The 15,242-nt window shown below is 42.6% G+C and overlaps 1 protein-coding gene across 1 annotated transcript; it reads left to right on the top strand.

Annotated features, from left to right (window-relative positions):
* Positions 1-4,945: 4,945 nt before the first annotated feature.
* ddx54 (DEAD (Asp-Glu-Ala-Asp) box polypeptide 54) lies at positions 4,946-14,964 on the top strand. The gene is made up of 20 exons (XM_056458896.1): positions 4,946-5,171; positions 6,948-7,074; positions 7,697-7,767; positions 8,340-8,528; positions 8,672-8,721; positions 8,879-8,920; positions 9,040-9,135; positions 9,561-9,682; positions 10,359-10,420; positions 10,721-10,852; positions 11,131-11,341; positions 11,857-11,988; positions 12,162-12,383; positions 12,620-12,693; positions 12,813-13,019; positions 13,249-13,394; positions 13,582-13,698; positions 13,790-13,900; positions 14,145-14,239; positions 14,512-14,964. The coding sequence occupies exons 1-20, from the start codon at positions 5,049-5,051 to the stop codon at positions 14,775-14,777; spliced, it is 2,595 nt and encodes an 864-aa protein (XP_056314871.1). The 5' UTR covers positions 4,946-5,048; the 3' UTR covers positions 14,778-14,964.
* The last annotated feature ends 278 nt before the right edge of the window (positions 14,965-15,242 follow it).

Below are 15,242 nucleotides of genomic sequence, written 5' to 3' on the forward strand. Positions count from 1 at the left end.
TTGCACAATCCTCTCCATCATCATCAGCTCCCCCACTTCACCATCAGCTGTAGCCCCTCCATTTTTTTCACAAGCCCCTCCCCTTCACCATCAGTTCATGTGCTTGATTCTCAGCTCCTCCTCTTTACCCTCAGCTCCTCCCCTGCATCAGCAGCCCCTCCCCTTTATCCTCAGCTCTTCCTCTCCATCCACAACTCCTCCCCCTTCATCATCAGCTCCTCCCCTTTATCCACAGCTCCTCCTTTTCACCTCTAGCTCCTTCCCTGTCAACTGCAATCCCTCACCTTCAACATCAGGTCCTCCCCCTCATCCACAGCTTCTCCCCATTTTCCTCAGCTCTTCCTCATCATCCACAGCTCCTCTCCCTTTATCATCAGCTCCTCCCCTTCATCCATAGCTCCTCCCTCCTTTTCACCTTTAGCTCCTCCCCATTCAACTACAGTTTCTCTCCTTCATCATCAGGTCCTCCCATTCATCCACAGCTTCTCCTTTTCACCTCTAGCTCCTCCCCTTAGGACTAAGCCCCTCCTCTTTACCCTCAGCACCTCCCCTGCATCAGCAGCCCCTCCCCTTTATCCTCGGCTCTTCCTCTTCATCCACAGCTCCTCCCTCTTCATCATCAGCTCCTCCCTCTTCATCATCAGCCCCTCCCCCTTCAACATTAGCTCCTCCTTTTCACCTCTAACCTCTCCCCTTTCAACTACAACTCCTCCCCTTCATCATCATCATCATCATCATCATCAGCTGATCATTATTTAAGTTGATCCTTATTTCAGGTATTATTAGTTCTAGTCTATTTCCCCCTGTCCTGATGGCTAGTTTCTACATCTCTCCAGAGTGAAGTGTCTTGTAAAAGCACCTTTAAATGTCAAGGGCTGTAGGAGGAAGCTCATCGGACCACTCAATGAAGGACTGAAGCTGAAGCAAACCTCACACTGTAGTGGATCCACCAATTCAGGATCTGTCAGATTTGTATCTAGCTGAAGTTTGCCTCCCCAAAGTGAGCCGTCTGTGAGTGCTGCGCTTTTCTGTCAGGAAATCTAAAAGAGCCACGGAGGATTGAGAGTGTCAGGTTCAAACCCTCTCACTGCTCGCTGTGGGGAAATGAAGAGCCGATGCTGGAGCTGATGAGACGCTCCACTGGCAGCAGATAATCTCACGCTGATCGCTCTCACAGCAGCAGGGAATCAGATGTCAGGCAGTGAGTGTGATTCTGATCTGATCTCTGACTCCTGCTGATCTCAAACCCTGATCAATCAATATTATCTGAATCTAAATTATTCCAGAAATTCCACGACCCGAACCCGGTTAACCCAACATTGTGTCTGCCCTGATTTGACCCAACACTGGCTTTTACCCAGCATTTAGTAGAGTGTGCATATGGTGTGTTTTGCCTCTCATTAGTAGCGCTGCACTGGGTTCACCAGAGCTTAAGATGAATTATTAAAGTGACACAGATATGACGGGTCATATTTAAATGTGAACATGGAAAGCTTAGCATCATGATCCGCTCATTAATCTGTGATATCTCCAGAGGCTCTGAAGTGTCACTATTAACACCAAATCTGCCATCTTCAGAACATACTCGTCATTTCTCAGCTGCTTTCTCCACTCTCAGTGTTTGCACACCACATTAGCACGAGTCCTCCACATGTCACGCATGCTAATACCAGCTGCTTTATCCTGCAAATATACTATAATCCTCTCTATAATGAGGAGTTAAATCTAAATGTGTGTGTGTGTGTGTGTGTGTGTGTGTGTGTGTGTGTGTGTGTGTGTGTGTGTGTGTGTGTGTGTGTGTGTTCAGGCCTCGGCCCTCTGCCTGCATATTTATTGACTTGAAAGGGAATAAGTGAGATCGTGTCATGTTTACACTCATTTCTTGTGCCAGATTCAGTGAAATTAGGTCGGAACCCAGAAGAAATCAGCTGCCTTTCATGTCATCTAATGTGAAGATCCTCCAGCTGTCAGATGTATGCATGACTCAATACCCATATGAGAAAATACTATAATATATAACACTGTAGTGCATACTATAGAGTGAACATACTATAGAACATGTAGTACACTCTTAAAAATGCTGGGTTTGTGGTAAGTCAAAGTTGGGTCATATAAGGACAAAGCAAACCTTTGGGTTAAAAAAATGTCTAATGTTTATATTTGACCCAAAGTTGGGTTACAACAACTGTAAAAAAAACTATAGTGTTTTAGAACCATACTATAGTTCAGTACTAGGTGTTTCTACGGTTGCTATGGTAACACAACAACTATAGTAACTGAACTGTTGTGGTGATTCTACAGTTGCTATGGTAACACAACAACTATAGTAATTGATCTGCTGTGTGGATTCTACAGTTGCTATGGTAACACTACAACTATAGTAACTGAACTGTTGTGGTGATTCAACAGTTGCTATGGTAACAACAACTATAGTAATTGATCTGCTGTGTTGATTCTGTAGTTACTATGGTAACACAACAACTATAGTATTTGATCTGTTGTGATGATTCGCCAGTTGCTATAGTAACACAACAATTATAGTAATTGATCTGCTGTGTTGATTCTGTAGTTGCTATGGTAACACAACAACCATAGTAATTGATCTGTTGTTATTTCACAGTTGCTATGGTAACAGCATTTATAGTAATTGATCTGCTGTGGTGATTCTACAGTTGCTATGGTAACACAACAACTACAGTAATTGATCTGTTGTGGTGATTCTACAGTCGCTATGGTAACACAACGACTATAGTAATATAAACAAATGAGCCAATACTGTATACTATAAGGTTTATATTATACTACAATATACACCAGTTTACTGTAGTGAAAACTAAAGTATACTATATTATGTTTAGTACTACAGTATGCTGCAGTAAGATGTAGTAAATACTGTATACTATGGTATTATTTCACACAACTACAAACAGAAATCACATCATGCATGTTTTTAGAAAAGAGCAGGAAGCATCAGAGTGGCTGTTGGCTTTATCACTCACTCAGATGGGATGTAAATGAATATATGCCACATGTGTACAGGAGATTACGGTGTGTGTTTGTTCCTCTGGAGAGTGTGTGTTGCAGCACATGCTCAGAGACACATGATAAGGTCATGATTCTGTCATCAGTGCAGAGATCAGGACAATTTTCATCATGCATTTTTCCAATCTGATGCCCTTAATTCTGCATCTACATCAGCAAGACTGCTGTTTTCTGTTTAATCGCATGCTGGGAGAGATGCCAGATCTGTGCGGGAAACTCCAGACATTCACAAGACGACAGAAACATACCTGAACAAACAAAAAAATTGATTGATTATCATTTCCCACATGAAAAAAAATACCATAGTACACTTTATGATTGAACTATTGTTTATAATTAATGTTTAAAAAAATACATTTCAAATAAATATATAGCAAAATGAAAGAAAAGAGAAAAAATGTGTGTCATTTTATCCTGTTTGATGTTTTGGAAAATACAATCGAAACCCACATGAAACAAAACCAATGTAGTTGTTACCACAGTGTGTTTGACCTAAACTTTATTTAACTATATTCTATACTTGAAATGATTCCACAGTTGCTATGGAAACACAACAACTACAGTAATTGATCTGCTGTGGTAATTCTACAGTTGCTATGGTAACACAACAACTACAGTAATTGATCTGCTGTGGTAATTCCACAGTTGCTATGGTAACACAACAACTAAAGCTATTGATCTGTTGTGGCGGTTCTACAGTTGCTATGGTAACACAACTACAGTAATTGATCTGTTGTGGTGATTCTACAGTTGCTATGGTAACACAACTACAGTAATTTGTTGTTGTGATTCTACCATTGCTATGGTAACACAACAAGTACAATAATCTGTTGTGGCGATTCTACAGTTGCTATGGTAAAAACAATTATGTAATTGATCTGTTGTAGTCATTTAACAGTTGCTATAGGAACAAAACTATTGTAACTGATATGTTGTGGCGATTCTACAGTTGCTATGGTAACACAACAACTACAGTAATTAATTTGTTGTTATTCTACAGTTGCTATGGTAACAACAACTATAGTAATTGATCTATTGTAGTCATTTAACAGTTGCTATAGGAACAAAACTATTGTAACTGATATGTGGTAGTAATTCTACAGTTGCTATGGTAACACAACAACGATAATTATATATATAATGACCCAATAGTGTAGTTTTCTTCAACTGTAGGTTATATTATAATACAATACACCAGTTTACAGTAATAAAAACTACAGTATTTATTACAGTTGATCAGTTCCCTATAGTTAATATTACAGTGTGCTGGAGCATTCATTAACAAAGAGCTGTAGATACTATAATACACTTTACAACTACAGTACTTTAAACTTTAACTTTAAAACTATACAGTATAATACACTTTACTATAGTTTGGTTCAAAAACACTATACTATTTAAATTACAGTAGTATTTTTTTCATTTGGGATGATGACTAAAGAGAACAGAAGCAATCAAACTCAGCAAAAGAGTAATATGTAAGCGCTATTAAAATAGTGGGCTTTTGTGAAACAGAACAGAACAGAATAAGAAATTAAAAATGATGAAGTGTAATGCTCAACAAATGAGCAAAAATATAAGCAATAAATAAGTTTTGTTAAATTGTTTAATGAAGGTGAATGCATGCTAGTTTACCAACATGCTAATGCACTATTAAACATACGTCACAATGGATCATAATTACAAACTTTATGAAATTATTGTATTGTATTCTTTTTTGTCAGTGCCACTCGTTGATGGTGTGCTTATAGAACTGTTGCATACGGTCCTATTTTCAGCAATGCAAAAGCGAACTTTATGAACGATATTAATGAAATATTGGTGTTTTTAATAATCGTGTTTCATGCGCCACCGCGCGGCCTCCCGGTGAACTGCAGCAGCGCCGCGCTCTGGCGTCATCTCTACGCGCCTAGACGCGCGCACACGTGTCTCGCGAGCGTCTGCGGTGTTTTCATCGCACATTTCTTTAATTTCTTCGATTTTTACCATCATTTAGAGCTTCAGAAATGGCCCAGAGGAAGAAAAAGTTGATGAGGAGGAAGAAAAGCGCCGCAAACCGCGACCACGAGCTCCAGTCCGACGATGAAGAGTTTGAGGTGGCCGCAGGAGTCAAAGATGACGAAAATACAGTGAGTTTCACACGGTTTCTGTCGGAGATTCACTGATTAGAGGTGTATTTTCATTAAGTCATCAACTGATTCAGCTGTCGAGACTCAAATATAAACCCCAGATTCCTCATCCACAGGTAAAGTGGACATTTGTAGAGCTTTAGCAGGATTTCTCCTCCAACATTAAAACACTTGTGAAAGCTGATAAAAATGAGCTGTCATACATGTTTTTCCTGATTATTTTGAGAAAACACACTGAAATGAATGTAGAAGTGGTTTCTCACAACGCAAATGCCGAGTGTGTGATTTCTTACTGACTTTGTTAATGTTTACATCAAGCTTATTTATGTCATAATAATTATTTCATGCTAACAAGGCTGGATATTCAACAGATCGCGCATTATTCTACTGCTGTGATTGTAATAGTTAAATATGTCATTTATACCGATTCATGCATCTCCTGATTACGTTGTGACCTCCTCTGTGGCCTACAGAAAAGAGCATTTAAGGTGAATCTGTCTAAAATATAGATACAATATGAACTTAAACATACTACAAATATAGCTTCTTGAGTAATGCAGAACTTCAATAGCTTTGAGATACTGCATATAAAACAATATATTAGGAAAAAACAAAACAAAAACGCTGATTATTTTCCCCAAAAATGTTTTTCAAAAAATATGATTCTACAGTTGCTATGGTAACACAACTACTAAAGTAATTGATCTGTTGTGGTGATTCTACAGTTGCTATGGTAACACCACTATAGTAATTAATCTGTTGTGGTGATTCTACAGTTGCTATGGTAACACCACTATAGTAATTAATCTGTTGTGGTGATTCTACAGTTGCTATGGTAACACAACTACCAAAGTAATTAATCTGTTGTGGTGATTCTACAGTTGCTATGGTAACACAACAACTATAGTAATTAATCTGTTGTGGTAAATCTACAGTTTCTATGGTAACACAACTACCAAAGTAATTGATCTGTTGTGGTGATTCTACAGTTGCTATGGTAACACCACTATAGTAATTAATCTGTTGTGGTGATTCTACAGTTGCTATGGTAACACAACTACTATAGTAATTAATCTGTTGTGGTGATTCTTCAGTTGCTATGGTAACAGAACTCCTATAGTAATTAATCTGTTGTGGTGATTCTACAGTTGCTATGGTAACAACTACTAAAGTAGTTTATCTGTTGTGATGATTCTTCAGTTGCTATGGTAACACAATGACTATAGTAATTTATCTGTTGTGATGATTCTACAGTAGCTATGGTAACACAACCACTACAGCAATTAATCTTTTGTGGTTATTCTACAGTTGCCATGGTTACACAACAGCAACAGTAATTAATCTGTTGTTGTGATTCTACAGTTGCTATGGTAAAACTCACTATAGCAATTTAAACGATTGACCCAGTGCTGTATTTTTCTCCAGCTATAGGGTTTATATTATACCATAATGCATTAATATTGTGTTGGTCATGCTACAGTGGCTTATTGCTTTTCCTTTTTGAATAATACAGAATTTAAACGGCTTTCAGAAATTGCGTAATAAATCACAATATTGAAAAATTTATTTATTTATTTATTTTCCTAAAGATAAATCTTCAGCACTAGTTTTTTTTAATCTAGAATCCTTGTCTGTCGTATTCAGACTGAGATTTGATGACATTTAAAGATCACAGTTTAACCCTGAGATAATTGTCATCTGACTTCCTGATCGTTCCATTGTCTCTTGAACTGTCCCTTTAAGAGCAGTTCCATTGAGTGTGTTGTGTTTTTGCAGATGGTCAAGAGGCTTCCTCGGTTTCCGGCCTCGTCTGAGTGTGTGTCTGACGTGGAGCCGGACACCAGAGAGCTGGTCAGAGCTCAGAACAAGAAGAAGAAGAAATCTGGAGGCTTTCAGTCTATGGGTGAGTGTGTGGAGCTTCAGTCTGACTTCATTTATCAGGGAAATCAAGCATTGCAGAGTCTAAAGCTGCTCCCTGTGTGTGCGTGCATGCTGTATTCATTTCAGATAACACACCTGAGCATGCAAAAGTGTGTTATGGTTATAGATAAATCACACTATAAGTCATCTCACATCACGATAATGATATATATCATAATATAGTGGCATTTCTGTTAACACAATAATAATATAAACTGATCTCATGACTGTTTCTTCATTTGCAGTATGCACTCAGAAGTGTCCTCATTCATATCTGATCATATCTCTTATTTTATGTAGAACTTCAGGGCAAATGTGGAAATTAAAATGAAATATGAATATATTCACAAGCTAATGCTTACAGGTCCAACATAAAAATACAACATGACACTAAATAAAATGCAAACATAGCACTTTAAAGATTGCAGCTTTCTCACGATGCTGTTATGAAAGTGTTTCACTGTAAACTGTGTATTTTGTGACACCATGAAATAAATAATAGAGCATAATATGAAACCACAGACTTTTTGTTTTGTCTGTATGATTTATATGATCATATAGTCATCAGTGTGTGTGTGTGTGTGTGTGTGTGTTCTTCTCTTCAGGTCTCAGCTATCCGGTGTATAAAGGCGTCATGAAGAAGGGCTATAAAGTGCCCACACCCATCCAGAGGAAGGTAAACTGATGCATGAGCTGATGATGGACACAGAAGCAGATCTTAATAATCCAATAGCACGACAAATCACAGCAAGAAGGTCTCTGGTTCGAGTCCCGGCTGGGTCAGTGTGTGTTTCTGTGTGGAGTTTGCATGTTCTCCCCGTGTTGGTGTGGGTTTCCTCCGGGTGCTCCGGTTTCCCCCACAGTCCAAACACATGCGCTATAGGGGAATTGATCAACTAAACTGGCCCTAGTGTATGAGTGTGTGGTTGAATGAGTGTGTATGGGTGTTTCCCAGTACTAGGTTGCAGCTAGAAGGGCATTTTGGCTTAGACACTCATTCACACACACTACAATTCACCCAATTCACCTAACCGGAGCACCCGGAAACCCACGCCAACAAGGGAGAACATGCAAACTCCACACAGAAACACCAACTGACCCAGTCGGGACTCGAACCAGCGACCTTCTTGCTGTGTGTCGATTGTGCTACCCACTGCACCACCGTGCTGCCTCATGAATGAATGAATATATATATATGTGTGTGTGTGTGTGTGTGTGTGTGTGTGTGTGTGTGTGTGTGTGTGTCAGACGATTCCGGTGATTCTGGACGGTAAGGATGTGGTGGCGATGGCGCGCACCGGCAGCGGTAAGACTGCAGCGTTCCTCGTTCCCCTGTTTGAGAAGCTGAAGGCTCCGCAGGCACAGACGGGGGCTCGGGCACTGATCCTCACACCCACCCGAGAGCTCGCCCTGCAGACCATGAAGTTCACCAAAGAGGTCAGAGGCTCATTCACTCGGTCACTCGTTCATTCATTCATTCATTCATTCACTCGTTCATAGACTCTGTTAGCTGATCGTTTGCTCATTTAATCCTCTGTCCACTTGTTCATTCACTCATTCATCCAGTGTTGTGTTTTCAGCTGGGGAAGTTCACTGGTCTGAGAACAGCGCTCATTCTCGGTGGAGACAGGTGAGTGACATTAGTAAACATCATATATATATATACTATAGTAAATATCTTATATAAGTGTAGTGGTGATGCTTTATTATGCAGTCTGGTCTTGTGTTTTAACTCTGACTCTGTGTGTGTGTGTGTGTGTGTGTGTGTGTGTGTGTGTTTTGTTCAGCATGGATGATCAGTTCGCTGCACTTCACGAGAACCCAGACATGTGAGTTCACCTTCACCTGTGTGTGTGTGAATGTGAGCATGTTTATGTGACCGTGTGAGAGAGAGGCTGTGTGTGTGTGTTTGTCCAGGTGTGAATCTGTGTGTTGTTGTGTTCTCCAGCATCATCGGTACGCCTGGTCGTCTGATGCACGTCGTTCAGGAGATGAACCTGAAGCTGCAGGCGGTGGAGTATGTGGTGTTCGACGAGGCAGACAGGTGAGACTGTGTGTGTGTGTGTGTGTGTGTGTGTGTGTGTGTGTGTGTGTGTGTGTGTGTGTGTGTGTGTGTGTGTGTGTGTGTGTGTGTGTGTGCGTGCGTGTGCGTGTGTGAGACTCTCTTTATGAGCGCAGACAGACAGACAGTTGTGGAGGGAATAATATTAGAAGAATAATGATACTGAAGCACTGTGATGACAGACTGACGGAGGACTGAGGCCTTTTACAGTCAGCCTCACACCAGTAAACACCGGTCAGAGGAGAGATGCTGGGGAGTTCTGTGGATTCAGGATTGTTTGTAACAGAATAAACACTGCAGTATTAAAGCATCTCTGTGACTTTAAGTCAGTTAATCTGGTATACTGTGTATGTCACTGATGTTGTGGTCAGATCTTCAGTATCTCTAATAACATCTCTGTTCCTCAGACTGTTTGAGATGGGCTTTGCGGAGCAGCTTCAGGAGATCATCAGACGTCTTCCAGACGCCCGGCAGACGCTGCTGTTCTCTGCTACGCTTCCCAAACTCATCGTGGAGTTCGCCAGAGCTGGTACACACTCAATAATAATGATAATGAATGGAGTATATAATGAGTTTGTGTGTTTTGAATTCATAGACATGATATAATTCAGCAGTCTCCTACACTCAGGAGTGCAGTTTTCCTGAGTATCATCAGATATGATGTGCATTTTAATCAGCAGTTCAACAAACAAGAAGCTCTTACTGAACATTTCTGCCACAGTATTGTCTGTTTATTGCTTATAATTTAGTGAAAATAGTTCATCGAACTAGTTCAAGCATCTCAGAGAAACACTGTGCTGTGTCCTTCCTGAATGAATGCTTTTCTGAATGAATCATTTGAGCTAATGATGCAGTGATTCATTCATTAATTATGAAATGAATCAGTTTTTTTTTTTTATGAATCCTTTGAGTCAGTGATTCATTCATAAGTTATGAAACGAGTCCACTGTTTTGAATGAATCATTTGAGTCAGTGGTTCAATGATCCATTCGTAAAGACAGTCACTTCATTTCTAATTGAGTCAACTGTTTTGAGCAAATCATTTGACTCAGTGATTCAATTCTTTATTGATAAAGAGGTTACTCCTTCATTTCTAATTAAATCAACTGTTTTGAATGAGTACATGACTCAGTGAATCAAGACATGGACTCCTGCGGGGGGTTTTAGTGCCATATAGGAAGTTAAATTTTGTGTATGTGCAACAGGTTTGACTGAGCCGGTCCTCATTCGTCTGGATGTGGACACCAAACTGAGTGAACAGCTGAAGGTAGAGTCCAGTTCACTACACTTCTGTTCATATTAATATTAATATACTGTACAGTGAAAGCTCTTAATCTGGGTCCTCATAACAAGAGATGCTGAAGAACGCAGGAATACACAGATATGGACATCTATAGTAGAAACTATTAAGTACTGAGTCATCAATGTCTGTTTGTTTCAGCGTTCTTCAGAATATCTCGGTGTGTGTTAGTGTGTGTGTGTGTGTGTGTGTGTGTTTAAATGATGAGGAGATGTTAGTGTGTGTGTGTGTATGGCTCATATGAACAGCTCTGTGTGTGTTCTGCAGCTGTCCTTCTTCTCTCTGCGTCTGGATGATAAACCGGCTCTTCTGCTGCACCTGCTGAGGAACGTGGTGAAGCCGCAGGAGCAGACGGTGGTGTTCGTGGCCACTAAACATCATGTGGAGTATCTGAAGGAGGTGAGTGAGTGTGTGTGTGCGTGTGTGTGTGTGTTTTTTATTATTACATGCTCTTGCCCTCAGCATGTAAGCACACTCACAAAGTGGGGACCAAAAACATAGTGTAGCCTCCTGTAGTCTGATCGCGGGACTGCACCCTTAAGCACACTTGTGGTGATACACACACTCTGCAGACTGCACATGCGCTAATCTGAAGATCCTTGAAGAAATCCCACTTTAATCATCTTAATTGAGATCCATCAACGGATTAATCAAGGTGTGTGTGTGTGTGCGCGCAGCTGCTGGCGGTGGAGGGTGTGGACTGCTCCTGCATCTACAGTGCTCTGGATCAGACGGCTCGTAAGATTAGCATCGGTCGCTTTGTTCATCGTAAGGTGATGCTGCTGCTGGTGACGGATGTGGCAGCGCGCGGTATCGACATCCCCCTGCTGGACAACGTCATCAACTACAACTTCCCCTGCAAACCCAAGCTCTTCCTGCACAGAGTCGGTGAGACACTCGCTTTCTCCATACACCTGACCTCTAACCTTTGACCTTTAACCTCTGTCTTCTTTACTCTGACCTCTGTCCTCTTACATTTGACCTCTGACCTTTATCCTCTAAAAATTGTCTGCTGACCTCTATTCTCTGACATCTGAACTCAATCCTTTGCCTTTGGCCACTAGTCTCTCTGCCCTCAATCCTCCAACGTGTGACCTCTGTTTTTGACCTCTGACCTTTGAACTATCTTTTATAGTCTGACGTTTGATCTCTCTTCCTAACTTTGACCTCTGCCCTTTATCTTTTGACTTCTTTAACTCTGTTTTTCTCTTTAGACCTTTGACCTCTGCCCTTTATCTTCTGGTCTTTGAACTTGGATTTTGTCCGCTGACCTTTGACCTCTATCCTCAGCTTGCTATCCTCTGACCCTTGACCTCTGTCCTCTATGTCTTCTGTCTGCTGTTGTCTGAAGTTTCATCCGACCTCTATCTGCTGACATCTGACCTTTGACCTCTGTGCTTTAGGTCGTGTGGCTCGCGCTGGCCGAGGAGGAACGGCGTTCAGTCTGGTGTGTCCTGATGAGGTGCCTTACCTGTATGACCTGCACCTGTTTCTGGGTCGACCCATGCAGCTCGCACACCCCGAACACACACAAGGTACTACACACACACACGCATATATATATATATATATATATATACACACACACACAGACAGACAGACACACACACAAGCACACTCACATATACATACATACATACACACACACACACAAAGTGTCTGCCCTGTTCTCATGTTTGTGTGTGTGTGTGTGTGTGTGTGTGTGTAGAAGCAGACGGTGTGTTCGGCCGTGTTCCTCAGAGTGTTCTGGATGATGAGGAGTGTCAGCTGATCACGGCGCATCAGAACTCTCTGGACCTGCAGAATCTCAGACGCGTGTCAGAAAACGCCTACAAGCAGTACCTGAAGTCCAGACCCGTCCCGTCTGCAGAGTCCATCAAGCGCAGCCGGAACACACAGCTCACCGACATGGCTGTACACCCTCTACTGGGTCAGTATGTGTGAGTGCGGGAGTGAGCGCGTGAGTGAGTGTTGAGCCTGTGTGTGTAGAATGAGCATGTGTGTGTCTTGTTTTTGGGTGTGTGTGTGTGTTTGTGTTACTCTCTGTTGGTTGTGTTTGTGTGTAGTGAGAGCATGTATATGTGGGTGAAAATGCTTGAGTGTGTGTGTTTGTGTCCACATGTTAATCTCTCTGTTGTGTGTGTGTGTGTGTGTGTGTGCGCGCAGGCTGTGGGCTGGAGCAGATGGAGCTGGATCGGCTGCTGATTGTCGACTCCATCAAGGGCTACAAGGCCAAATCTGTACGTCTACACACACACACACACACACACACACACACACACACAAATAGTGCAGAAACACACATACCTGTTGTTTACTCTGTGTTTCTGTGTGCGTGTATGTGTGTGTGTATCCTTAGACTATTTTTGAGATCAACTCCAGCAACAAGACGAGTGCCAGCGAGGTGATGCGCGCCAAACGCTCCCGGGACCGCCAGCGGGTGGAGAAGTTCAGCAGGGCGAGGGCGGAGCTGAGAGCGGAGCCGGGGGCGGGGCTGATGGCGCAGCCACCAGTGCACAGAGACAGAGAGACACAGGAGGAGGACGAGGAGCAGGAGGAGCTGCAGGTGCACGCACACACACACACACACACACACACACACACACACACACACACACACCTATCTATTCAGACACATGCACATGCATGAGTACATAGACACACACATACAGCAGAGTGACACACACACACACACTCACAAATATAAAGACACATTTATAGAGACACACATATACCGACACACACACACAACAGCAGCAGCTTGTTCTCTGAGCTGTGTGTGTGTGTTTGTGTAGACGGTGTTCTCTGAGGTGGTTGGAGGAAAGAGACGGAGGCCAGATGCGGAGCCGCACACACAGAAGAGCAAGAAGAGCAGAGCGGCGGGCCGAGAGCAGGAGTTCTACATCCCATACAGACCCAAAGACTTCAACTCAGAGCGCGGGTACAGTGTGTGTGTGTGTGTGTGTGTGTGTGTGTGTGTGTGTGTGTGTGTGTGTGTTAATGCTCAGTGTGTATATTGTTAACGGTGTGTGTGAGAATTGTGTGTTGGTAATGGTGTGTGTGTTTTGTTAATACTCAGTGTGTGTGTGTGTGTGTGTGTGTGTGTGTGTGTGTGTGTGTGTGTGTAGGCTCAGTCTGGACTCTGGCGGTGCGGGCTCGTTCGAGCAGCAGGCCTCTTCTGCTGTTCTGGATCTGATTGGAGACGAGAGCAACACATTAAACCAGCACAAGAGCCTGATGAAGTGGTGAGTGTGTGTGTGTGTGTGTGTGTGTGTGTGTGTGTGTGTGAATATTTGTGTGTGTGTGTTTCTGACCGCACGTGTGTGTTCGCCACAGGGACCGCAAGAGGAAGCGTTTCGTGCGCGACACCGGCAAAGAGGACAAACACAAGAAGATCAGGACGGAGAGCGGACAACTGCTCAGAGGAAACAAGAAGAGGAGGAGCTTGTATCCTTCACACACACACACACACACACTACACAACTCACACAAAACAACACACACACACTCTACTGTCACACTACACACACTAATATAACACATCACACACTACAAATTACACACACACTTCTGTCACACACTACATAACACAGACACACTATTGTCACACACCACATGAGCATGTTAAGCATGTGTGTGTGTGTGTGTGTGTGTCCGCCTGTGCTGTTGTGTTATCTTGACGGAGCTGCAGTTACGAAGAGTGGAAGAAGAAGTATAAGGTGGAGGGCGGAGCTTCAGACTCTGATGGAGAAGGGGGAGGAGCTCAGAGGGGGCGGAGCTCTGCAGGTACATCCGTCTTTACACTGTTTTGTATCCATGGTAGTCTCTGTGTAACTCATACACACACGCGCACACACGCGCACACACACACACACACACACACACACACACACACACACACACACACACAAATAACAAACATATTTGCTTGTGTGTATTTTTGTTATCTGTGTGTGTGTTGTGTCTTTGTGTGTGTCTTTATTTGTACAGTATAAAAACAATGGAAACCTATGGAATGTACCCACAGTTCACAAAAACAAGTGTGTGTGTGTGTTCAGGCCGACGAGGTCGTGGTCGGGGTCGCTCTGCAGCCAGTTCCCAGGCTCAGCAGGTGCAGCATCAGGGCGGTTCAGGTGTTCGCTCTGAGCTGAAGAACCGGCAGCAGATCCTGAAGCAGCGCAAGAGGAAAGCCAAGCAGCAGTTCCTGCAGAGCGGAGGCATGAAGAAGCTCCGAAACAAAGGAAAACAGCGCCTCCGAGAGGTCATGAAGTCCGGCTTCGGCCGCGGAGCAGTCAAGAAGGGCAAGATGAGGAAGAAACTTTGAGAATCCAACAACTGTGTGTGTGCGTGCGAGTGCGTGTGTGTGTGTGTTAGAATAATATGGAGATTGAGTGTTTGTCATCTCTGCGTCTGCATTAAAGGTGTGAGGCTCTGTTTACACCAGTGCCAGAACATTATTACCACAGTAAATCCTTTCCAACACTGTTTTTAATAAATGCAGAAAACATGAAGATCTGCTGTACCTGTGGAAGTGAAAACACACACATTATACACCTGGAGACTGACGTGATGTAATGATGGTGAAGTTCTGTCCAGTCATTGTGACACTAACAGCTTATGCTGATGATACAAAGGGCCACTTCTTGAGCAGTATTATTGGCAGACAGATATTGTGTGTGTGTCTCATTGGCCTAATTAGTCGCTCCTGGTTTGCCCATTGATGACATCATTTGCCCAGGAACATGTCTCAGTAAGTGTCTCGGTGTATCATCAGCATTAGTCATGAGTT

Source organism: Danio aesculapii, chromosome 5 (assembly GCF_903798145.1).
Source record: "Danio aesculapii chromosome 5, fDanAes4.1, whole genome shotgun sequence".
NCBI lineage: Eukaryota > Metazoa > Chordata > Actinopteri > Cypriniformes > Danionidae > Danio > Danio aesculapii.